At 36.7% G+C, this 12,159-nt stretch overlaps 1 protein-coding gene across 1 annotated transcript in view; it reads left to right on the forward strand.

The window, feature by feature from the left end:
• The window catches only part of LEKR1 (leucine, glutamate and lysine rich 1), a 270,909-nt gene that overhangs the window by 194,497 nt on the left and 64,253 nt on the right, over positions 1-12,159 (forward strand). Inside the window, exons 9-10 of the mRNA XM_032630652.1 lie at positions 6,720-6,797; positions 7,135-7,338. Coding sequence (XP_032486543.1) covers positions 6,720-6,797; positions 7,135-7,338 — 282 coding nt within the window. The remainder of the gene's footprint in view (positions 1-6,719; positions 6,798-7,134; positions 7,339-12,159) is intronic.

The following is a 12,159-nucleotide window of genomic DNA, read 5'->3' on the forward strand; positions in this document are numbered from 1 at the left end:
TTTAACTAATAATTGTAAGCAATAATCAGCCATAACCAGCATAAATTTCTTGTTTATAAAGCTCTTGACCAAATAACAGCAACATTTTGCACAGTTGAGATGTTCTTGGAACATTATTATTGCCTTCTAAGATATAATGTTCTCCTGATTTTCCTCTTCTGTCATCATTCATGAGAATTTTTTGCCTAGAAAGCAGGTGGCCTGGTGGCAATCCAGTGTCAGAGTACAGATACACTTTCACGTGATCCTAGATTTAACAGGCTGGGTTTCCTTCATTGACTCATTCAATACAAAATGCTCATGGAGAGGCAGTTATGTGCCATGACGCTTTTGTGTACAAGCACTAGATACTGAAGTAACAAGATTGACAAGCTACAGTAGGTAATTTCAGGTAACATTAAGTGCTGCAAAAATATAAAACAGGCATAAAAGAATGTGCGTGTTGGGGAAGAGTGGTATCCTTTTGATAGAGTGGCATCCCTGGGCAGATGACCTTTTTTTTCTTTTTTTCGGTACGCAGGCCTCTCACTGTTGTGGCCTCTCCCGTTGCGGAGCACAGGCTCCGGACGCGCAGGCAAGCGGCCATGGCTCACGGGCCCAGCCGCTCTGCGGCATGTGGGATCTTCCCGAACCGGGGCACGAACCCGTGTCCCCTTCATCGGCAGGCGGACTCTCAACCACTGCACCACCAGGGAAGCCCCAGATGACCTTTGAGTTAAGATCTGAGTTACAGAAAGGAGCTAACAGTGCTAATGAGCTAACATCCGGAAGCAGAGAGATCAAGGACAAAAAATTCTTGGGAGTTTTACAAGTTAAAGGAACATGAAGGCCAGTTGTGGTAGATGGAATAACAGCTTCCAAAGATTTTCATGTCCTAATCCCTGAAATCTGTGAGTACATTATCCCTATGTGGCAAAAGGGATTTTGCACATGCTTAAATTAGGGATATAGAGCTGGGGAGATTATGTTGGATTATTCAGGCAGGCTCAATGTTATAACTGCAAAGGTCCTTATAAGATGAAAGCAAGAGGGTCAAAGTCACAAAAGTGGATGTGAGGATGGAAGCAGAGGTTGTAGTAATGTGATTTGAAGATGGAAGAAGGGTCCACAAGCCAAGGAATGCATGTGGTCTCTAGAAGCTAGAAAAGGCAGGAAAACAGATTCTCCTCTAGAGCTTCCAGGGGGAACACAGCCCTCAAGACATCTTGATTTTAGGACTTCTTACCTTAGAAATGTAAGATAATAAATTTGTGTTGTTTTAAACCCCTACATTTGTGGTAATTTGTTACAGCAGCAATAAGAAATGAATATACCAGTGTGTCCAAAGCCCAGTGAGGATTTTGGATTTATGCAGAGGGCAGAGGGAAACTCTTGGAGGTTTGGCAATAGAGAGAACTGATTTGATTTGTTTTAAAAGGGTGGCATGGCTGCTGCATGGAGAATGGACTGAAGTGGGAGTGCAAGAGCGATCAGGGAGACTAGGTGGGAGGCCCAGCGTACATGCAAGTGAGAAGTGGCTGGTTTAGTGTAAGGCTATAGTGTGGAGATGGAGAGAAATATATGCCAGGGGTCGCTCTCACAGGATTTACTGATGGAGTAGATGTGGCCGGGGAGGAAGAGGACTGGAAAAGAAAGGAAATAATAAAGGATGGGGTTTGGGGCTTTTCAGCATCAGGTAGACAGTTGAGAAGCAGTAGAGTATAGTGACTAACAGCCTGGAAGCCAAATCCAGACTGCTGGGGCAGTACTACTTAGCATTATGTCACCTTGGGCATGTTACTTACCTCTCTGTTTTCAGTTTCCTCAACTGTAACAAGGGCTGAGTAAGGGCTGGTTTGAGCTTCATGTGAGATATATAAGGTGTTACCTATTAGTATCATTATGAGTTGGTGCCATTTCATGAAGTGGGAAAATTTGTAAAAGAAATAGATAGGGGGGTGAGGGAAATACAAAACAATGCTTTTGATCTGTTAGATTTGAGATGCCTTTTGGACAGCAAAGTAGAAATATCAAGGAGGCAGTTTAAGAATGGCTATTTCACATAAAGAAGTGGAATCGTATGACCCTTGCCTTTCAAATTAGAGGAGAATATCCAACTACTCTATCTTATTTCCTTTGCTTTGATTGGCAGGAGCAGCAGGGCCCTTTCTGAAGGCTTATTCAAAGCAGTTGAAGAGAAAGGATTAACACTATTTGCTGAGGGTAAAAGAAGGAATGCAGTGTTTAAAGAGATGTAGGCATTCTTTCTATTCCTTCCAATTCCTCCCATCCTAATGAAGGGGAAGATAACAGTTGGGCAGTGAAGGGCAGACCATAAAAAGAGTGGCTTAACTGGCGTGGGGGTGGGAGATGACCATAGTGAGGGGAGTTTCTTGGGATGGTAGACTGCCCAGGGACCTATTTTTCTTAAATTGCAGCCAAAATTTATTGGCCACATAGTAAAATAACCACTTAAAGGTGTTCTGCTGTCCCTGACTCTAGATTTGGAAAAGTGTGTATAAGAGTCTGAACATAGAGTGAAAGTTGTGGCTGGGGCTGCTGAATCTCAAAGCATTTCTAAAAGGAACATTGTTGTTTGACTTAAAAGTAAATGTATAAAACTTGGCAAATACAGGAATCCACAAAAAAAACCATCATCTTTATATTTCGATATCCTTATAGTCCATTTTTCTAAGTAATGCATATTTTAAACATATTTTCACTCAGTAATATATCCTGGATATTTTCCCATGTCATTACATGATATATTTATAGTTATCAAATAGCTATGTAGTATTCTAATCTGTGGATGAATCATAACTTATTTTCTAATCCCTTGTATTTTAAAATTTCCAAATTTTTCACTTTTATAAGCAAGGTATTTTGAAATTCATAGAGATAAATCTTTCTATTCACATGCAGTTATTTCCTTAGGATAATTTTTGCTAGACTCAAACTTGCATATTTTTAAGACTATTAATTCATAATGACTCATTACCTTGCAATAAGATTTTATTGATTTATAATCTCAGCAGTGTTTGTAAATACCTATTTCTCCACTTCCTAGCTAATACTGGGTAGTATAACTAAGAAAAAAAAAATCCTAGTTTAGTGAAAACTTGTACCCCTGCATCTTTGGCTCTTTGTATTCTTTCCTTTGTGACTCACCTGAGTACAACCTTTGCTCACTTTTTAATGACATGTTACTCTTTTCCTTATTCTTTATTTTCTAATGTTTTACTTGGAAATAATTTCAAACTTACAAAAAATTGTAAACATGATGATAGTACAAAGAGCACACAAATAGGCTTTACCCAGATTCATCTATTATTAATGTTTTAACCCATTTGTTTTTTCCCCTCACCCCTACCCCTGTCCCCTCAACCTTTTCTCTCTCTCTCTCTCTCTCTCTCTCTCTCTCTCTCCCCCTGAAACCCACACAAAAATTTTCCTGCACCATTTGAGGATAAGTTACATACAGCATGACCCTTTACTTCTAAATAGTTTAGCCTGCCTTTCCTCAGGACAGTGATACTTCATATAACCAGGAGGGTAATCAATGTTATAATTTTACATACAATAATTACATTAATACTATTCTAATCTAGCATCCATATTCTAATTTTCTGAGTGGGCCTTTATAATATTTTCTCCTCTAGCACATAGTCCAGGTAGGGTCAGCCTACTTGGTATGTCTCTTTAGCCTCCTTAAATCTGGAATATTTCCAGTCCATCTTTGTCTTTTTATGACATGGACATTTTTGAAGAATGCAGAACCCCTCATACTTTTTTAAATAAAATATTTTTCATTTTGTATTTTTCTGGTTTCCTCTTGATTGGATTCAGGATATGTACTCTCAGCCAGAAAACCACATAGGTGAGAACGAGCACCTCTCAGAGCACCACATCTGGAGGCACATGATCATCTGCCTCTCATTGGTGATGTTAATTTTGATCACCTGGTCAAGGTATTGCTCAATTTTTCCACTGTATTATTACTGAGGGGTTTTGTTCCCTTTCAACCAGTAAGCAGTCTATAAGAGACACTTTACGTACATACACATGCTCTGCTTTTCATCAACACTTATCCCTAGATACAGCATCCATTAATAATTTTTACCTCACCTAATCTTTATGACAGTCATTGCTAGATGATGATTTTTCCAACTCCAAGTCTCCCTGACCATTTATTAGTAAGCCCTCAGCATTCTACTTTAAATAGGAAACTCCCTTCTTCCCATTATTTATTTACTTATTGGTATGGATTCATGAACTCCTGTTTTGTTCAGTGGCTTATAATTCATTATTGTACTTAATTATTTTGGCACACAAATTGTTCTAAGCTTAGCCACTGGGGGCCACTTCCGGCTGGCTCTTATGACGTTGGAACATGATCCCGTCCTCTTTCATAAGCACTTCCTTACTTTCGGTATAACAAACTGTTTCAGGTATAGCTACTCTGCCCCAGCCTTGGAATCACCCATTTCTCTGAGTAGTCCTTGTTCCTTTGAATGTGAATGGTATTAGAGACCAGTATCTAGGCTCTAGGTATGCTCATGTGCTGCTTGATTACGGTGATGGTTTCATGGGCTTGTACGTATGTCAAATCTGCCAAATTGTGGGCAGTTTATTGTATGTTAGTATAATACTTAAAACTATTTTACAAAAAGTGGATAATAAAGGAAACAACATGTTTTTTGTTTTGTTTTGTTTTGTTATTTTTCGGTACGTGGGCCTCTCACTGTTGGGGCCTCTCCCATTGCGGAGCACAGGCTCCGGACGCGCAGGCTCAGCGGCCGTGGCTCACGGGCACAGCCGCTCCGCGGCACGTGGGATCTTCCCGGACCGGGGCACGAACCCGTGTCCCCTGCATTGGCAGGCGGACTCTCAACCACTGTGCCACCAGGGAAGCCCGAAAAAACATGTTTTTAAAAACATTTTTTCATAAAAGAAAAAGTAGAACTAAAGTATAGTGTTTAGGGATAAAACTTGGGCAATACAACTCCAAAGAAAATCAGTGATTACCATAAAATTCATGAGAATGATCAATTTAGGGAGGAGGGAGTTGGCTATTATTGGGCCCAGGACATGAAGCTTCTAGGCTAGCTGATTACGTTTTATTTTTTTACATGGATGGTAGTTGCAAAAGTTTCTTCCTTGTAATAATTCATCATATAATTGTTTATGTAATTTTCTGTAGCTTACAATTTTATCATTGTAAGCTAGAAAAGAAAATAAATGAATAAAAATAAATGCTGTTCATATTCATGATATAAATAAATTATTGTTTATTAGGAATTAAAGTTATTCTGCAAGTAGGGCAAATCCATTAAGAATCTAACATTTTTTGTACATTTATAAACTTATTAAATTAGCTTTCAAAGCTATTTTAAGGTACATTCATATAATAAATTATTAATGAGAAGTCTATACAAACAAACTGGAATATTAATCTTTCTTAATATGTTAACTTTTTGAGTATTGTTACAAAACTGAATCATATAAGATCAAGACAAATGTCTATTTCAGTTTTAGAATTTCCATTTCGTTCTTTTTAATGGTTTCTATTTCTCTGCTGAGGTTTTTTATCTTTTCACGAATTAAAGTAGATTTTCCTTTATGTCTTTGAGCGAGTTATAACTGTGCCTTCAGAAATCCTTGTCTGCTAATTTCAGTTTCCGGGTCATCTCAGAGTCAGTCCCTATTAACTGTCTTTTCTCTTTAGAATAGGTCATGCTTTTCTATGTCTTCCTATGTTGAGTAATTTTTTTATATTCTGGACATTGTAAATGTTATGTTATGGAAATTCTAGATTCTGTTATATTTCTCTAAATACTATTGGTGGTGGTGGTAGGGGTGGTGTTGCTTTAAGCAGACAATTAATTTGGTTGGCCTCAAAATACAAACTCTGTCTCTATGGCAACAGCTCAAATCTCAGTTCAGTTTTTTCATCTTTAACTAGGCTGCTTGGAGTCTGCCCAGGGCACCTGTAGTTCAGGGCTCAGCCAGACATATGGGCAGCGTTTATATGCAGTATTTGTGATTCCCTCCCACTGGCTCACTCCCATTTGGGGTTCACTTTTCACTTTCCTGCAGCTGTGGTTGTCCCCAAACACTGTCTTGTAGTTCTTCAAGCCAGAATGACTGTGAGTTTTCTACCAGTTTTCTGTCAGAATTTTGGTTCTCCTGTATGGTGCAGACTGGGGCCTGCCCTCAGGTTTAAAATCATTTTTTAAAAAAAGCAACAAAAAACCCTGACCCCATGGCTGTCACCTCATTCTCAGTGTCAACTTTCCTCCAGAATCTTTGTGCTTTTGGTCACTTTCACATAGGGGTATTTTCTTTTGTTTGCTTTTTAAATGTTTTCTAAAGCTTAGACATTTTAGTTAAATGCAGATCAGTCTGACAGGGGATTACTTGGCCATTATAGAAGTGGACTGAATATTTATTTCTTTAAAGAAATAATAATGTGAAGATGCTAAGAAATTTTTTTATGGATGAGTAAAGTAATGATATGGAAAAGCACATATAATTGGACTAACAGATTAGGTTATTTTTTGGCAAACAAAAACCCTTTGACTATATATTTCTAATTTCAAGGAAATCTGCATATGTAACCACAAATACAATATAAAGATAGGAAAAGTAATAAAGGAAAAACCTGTTTTTATAAAAGGGAAAAAAATTACACTTCAACTATTTTTAAATAAAATATTTGAACCTCTTTTGTATTATTTTAGGAATAAATCAAATGAAGCTGATGAGTGTCAAAGAGAACTTAGAAAACTGAAGTTCGAATCCATTATTTCTGAGTCACGGTATACACTGCAAATTTTTTATTTAATAGTTTTAGTAATTGAATTTGAAACCATACTTTAAATAACATTTAAAATGTACTTAGCTTTTCTTATTGTATTGTTTACATAAACAATACCTAATTCAAGTTTATAATATATTGAAGCTATTCATTGATTTTGCCTTTGCCTGGATGGGAAAATGTTTAAATCGCAGAACTATTCATTTACATAACGTTCTTATTTTATAAATTAAAGTTATACTCTTTAGTTTTAAATGAGATATTTATATATCTTTGATAAACATAAAAACATAGTATTTAATGCATATTGGTTGGGTTTTTTTCTTATTCCATTTTAGGCACACCAGATTGCTTAAAGAAAAGGAAGACTCTTTAATGACTTGTCAACAAATATATAAAACTTTACAGGAAGAACTGACTGCAAAAGAAAGGCAAGAAGCTGACTTAAAAAGAAGAATTAATCTTGCAGAAAATGAACTGGAAATAACCAAAACTCTTCTGAATCAGACAAAGCAAGAGGTTGTAACACTGAAAAGTGAAAGGTGCAGTCAAGAATAATTTCTTCCAAATATATTTTATGTTTAAGTCAGTATTCCATATATATTTGAAACACCAAGGTGCTATATATTTTGATAACAGTAAAATCACAGGATTAAAGATATATTTCACCTGAAAGGTCATTGCATCCCACTACCTCATTTTACAAGTGATTAAACTGAATTCCAAATTGGTTAAATGACTTGCTTAACATCACACAGTTAGTGCAAGTAGAGATGGAACCCACATGGCATTTGGTGTTAGATTTTTGTTGAAAAGAATCAAAAAGATCATGGGTGGTACTTATACTACTGAGCTTTACCTCAGCCAATAATTGGTGGATTCTATCATTTTCCAATAGAAAAACATCTTTTTATGTCACTTTTTCCTTTTATTAGCTCCTACTTTTCTTCTCTCTTTGTTATTTGTCAATACCTGTTATTGGGGACTCTCCACGAGCAAAGATACCTCTGGTGTTGCGTTAGTATCAAGGATACTAAGAAGCATATTCCTCCACACAATCTAGATATTTTTGCTCAGTTAATTTGTCTTTAAATTAAACTTACCTGTACTTAGTATCTCAACCCTGCTTTCTTTCTTTTCGTTTTCATTTGCCTGATAATGTCTTTTATTCTTTCTGAGTCCTTTTGTTTTGAATTCATATTGATATATAGCACAAATTTGGGGGGTTTGTTGGTTTTTATTAAAGCTAGGAGTCTTTAAGGGGACATATTATGCCATTTACATTTATTGATATAGCTATTATATTCCATAAGAACAGAAGTTCCATAAGGGCAAGAATTTTTGTCTTGTATTATTCTCTGTGTATAGAAGGCACAATTGGCTATTTGTTTTTCATTCTTCTATCATATTCTTTCCATTAGAATAGAATTGTTTTACAATGTTGGCTTAGTTTCTGCTGTACAATGAAGTGAATCAGCTATATGTATACCTATATCTCCTCCCTCTTGGACCTCCCTCCCACTCCCTGCCCCATCACACCCATCACGGAGCACCCGTCACAGAGCACCGAGCTGCGCTTCCTGTGCTTTACAGCATGTTCCCACTAGCTAGCTATTTTTTATGCATGGTAGTGTATATATGTCAATCCTAATCTCCCAGTTCATCCCACCCTCCTCTTCCCCCTCTGTGTCCACATGTTCGTTCTCTATGTCTACCTCTCTATTCCTGCCCTGCAAATAAATTCATCTGTACCATTTTTCTAGATTCCACATATATGCGTCAATATACGATATTTGCTTTTCTCTTTCTGACTTACTTCACTCTGTATGACAAACTCTAGACCATCCACATCTCTACAAATGACCCAATTTCATTTCTATTTATGGCTGAGTAATATTCCATTATGTATGTATACCACATCTCCTTTATCCATCTGTTGATGGACATTTAGGTTGTTTCCATGTCCTGGCTATTGTAAATAGTGCTGCAATGAACATTGGGGTACCTGTGTCTTTTTGAATTATGGTTTTCTCAAGGTATATGCCCAGTAGTGGGATTGCTGGATCATATGGTACTTCTATTTTTAGTTTTTTAAGGAACCTCCATACTGTTCTTCACAGTGCCTGTATCAATTTACATTCCCACCAACAGTGCAAGAGGGTTCCCTTTTCTCCACACCCTCTCCAGCATTTATTGTTTGTAGATTTTTTGATGATGGCCATTCTGACTTGTGTTAGGTGATACCTCATTGTAGTTTTGATTTGCATTTCTCTAATAATTAGTGATGTTGAGCATATTTTCATGTGCCTCTTGGCCATCTGTATGTCTTCTTTGGTGAAATGTCTATTTAGATCTTCCGCCCATTTTTTGATTGGGTTGTTTGTTTTCTTGATATTGAGCTCCATAAACTGTCTGTATATTTTGGAGATTAATCCTTTGTCCATTGCTTCGTTTGCAAATATTTTCTCCCATTCTGAGGGTTTTATTTTCGTCTTGTTTATGGTTTCCTTTGCTGTGCAAAAGCTTTTAAGTTTAATTAGGTCCCATTTGCTTATTTTTGTTTATTATTTTCATTACTCTAGGAGGTGGGTCATAAAATATCTTGCTGTGATTTATGTCAAAGAGTGTTTTTCCTTTGTTCTCCTCTAAGTGTTTTATAGTGTTCAGTCTTACATTTAGGTATTTAATCCTTTTTGAGTTTACTTTGTGTATGGTGTTAGGTTGTGCTCTAATTTCATTGTTTTACATGTAGCTGTCCAGTTTTCCAGGCACTGCTTATTAAAGAGGCTGTCTTTTCTCCATTGTATGTTCTTGCCTCCTTCATCATAAATTAGGTGACCATATGTGCATGGGTTTATCTCTGGGCTTTCTAGCCTGTACCATTGCTCTATATTTCTGTTTTCTGTTTTGCCAGTACCATACTGTTTTGATTACTGTAGGTTTGTAGTATAGTTTGAAGTCAGGGAGCTTGATTCCTCCAGCTCTGTTTTCTTTCTCAAGATTGCTTTGGCTATTCAGGGTCTTTTGTGTTTCCATACAAATTATGAAATTTTTTGCTGTAATTCTGTGACGAAAGCTATTGGTAATTTGATAGGGATTGCATTGAATCTGTAGATTGCTTTGGGTAGTATAGTCATTTTCACAATATTGATTCTTCCAATCCAGGAACATGGTATATTTCTTCATCTGTGTATGTCATCTTTGATTTCTTTCATCAGTGTCTTATAGTTTTCTGAGTACAGGTCTTTTGCCTCCTTAGGTAGGTTTATTCCTAGGTATTTTATTCTTTTTGTTGCAATGGTAAATAGGGTTGTTTCCTTAATTTCTCTTTCTGATTTTTCCTTGTTAGTGTATAGGAGCACCACAGATTTCTGTGCATTAATTTTGTATCCTGCAACCTTACCAAATTCACTGATTAGTTCTAGTAGCTTTCTGGTGGCATCTTTAGGATTTTCTGTGTATAGTATCATGTCATCTTCAAACAGTGATAATTTTACTTCTTCTTTGCCAATTTGTGTTCCTTTTATTTCTTTTTCTTCTCTGATTGCCATGGCTAAAACTTCCAAAACTATCTTGAATAAGAGTGGCGAGTGTGGACATCCTTGTCTTGCGAGACTGGACATCCTTGTGTTGTTCCTGATCTTAGTGGATATGCTTTCAATTTTTCACCATTGAGTATGATGTTTGCTGTGGGTTTGTCATATGTGGATGACCTCTGTTATGTTGAGGTAGGTTCCCTCTATGCCCATTTTCTGGAGAGTTTTTATCATGAATCGGTGTTGAATTTTGTCAAAAGCTTTTTCTGCATCTATTAAAATGATCATATGGTTTTTATTCCTTAATTTGTTAATATGGTATATCACATTGATTGATTTGCATATATTGAAGAATCCTTCCATCCCTGGGATAAATCCCACCTGATCATAGTGTACAATCTTTTTAAGGTGTTGTTGAACTCTTTTTGCTAGTATTTTGTTGAGGATTTTTGCATTTATGTTAATCAGTGATATTGGTCTGTAATTTTCTTTTTTTGTGATATCTTTGTCTGGTTTTGGTATCAGGGTGATGGTGCCCTCATATAATGAATTTGGGAGTGTTCCTCCCTCTGCAATTTTTTGGAAGAGTTTGAGAAGGTTGGGTGTTAGCTCTCCTCTAAATGTTTGATAGAATTCGCCTGTGAAACCATCTGGTCCTGGACTTTTGTTTGTTGGAATATTTTTAATTACAGTTTCAATTTCATTATTTGAGATAGGTCTCTTCATATTTTCTAGTTCTTCCTGGTTCAGTCTTGGAAAATTGTACCTTTCCAAGAATTTGTCCACTTCTTCGAGGTTGTCCATTTTATTGGCATATAGTTTTTTGTAGTATTCTCTTATAATCCTTTGTATTTCTGCAGTGTCAGTTGTTACTTCTCCTTTTTCATTTCTGATTCTATTGATTTGAGTCTTCTCCCTTTTTTTCTTGATGAGTCTGGATAAAGGTTTATCAATTATGTTTATCTTCTCAAAGAGCCAGCTTTTACTTTTATTGATCTTTGCAATTGTTTTCTTCATTTCTATTTCATTTATTTATGCTCTGATTTTTATGATTTTTTCCTTCTACTGACTTCAGGTTTTCTTTGTTCTTTTTTATCTAGTTGCTTTAGGTATAAGGTTAGATTGTTTATTTGAGATTTTTCTTGTTTCTTGAGGTGAAATTGAATTTCTATAAAATTCTCTCTTAGAACTGCTTTTGCTGCATCCCATAGGTTTTGGGTTGTTGTGTTTCCATTGTCATTTATTTCTTTTTTTTCTTTTTTTTTTTTTTTTTTTTTTGCAGTATGCGGGCCTCTCACTGTTGTGGCCTCTCCCGTTGCGGAGCACAGGTTCTGATGCGCAGGCTCAATGGCCATGGCTCACGGGCCCAGCCGCTCCGCGGCATGTGGGATCTTCCCGGACCAGGGCATGAACCCGTGTCCACTGCATCAGCAGGCGGACTCTCAACCACTGCACCACCAGGGAAGCCCTCTTTGTATATTTTTATTTCTTCTTTGATTTCTTCAGTGATCTCTTGGTTATTTAGTAGCACACTGCTTAGCCTCCATGTATTTGGTTTTTTTTTACAGGTTTTTTCCTGTAATTGATTTCTAATCTCATAGCATTGTGGTCAGAAAAGATGCTTGATACGATTTCAGTTTTCTTGAATTTTCTGAGGCTTGGTTTGTGACCCAAGATGTGATCTCCCCTGGAGAATGTTCTGTGTGCACTTGAGAAGAAAGTGTATTCTGCCACTTTCTGGTGGAATGTTCTATAAATATAAATTAAATCTATCTGGTCTACTGTCATTTAAAGCTTGCGTTTCCTCATTTTCTGTTTGGATGATCT

Source organism: Phocoena sinus, chromosome 4 (genome assembly GCF_008692025.1).
Source record: "Phocoena sinus isolate mPhoSin1 chromosome 4, mPhoSin1.pri, whole genome shotgun sequence".
NCBI classification, from domain to species: Eukaryota; Metazoa; Chordata; class Mammalia; order Artiodactyla; family Phocoenidae; genus Phocoena; species Phocoena sinus.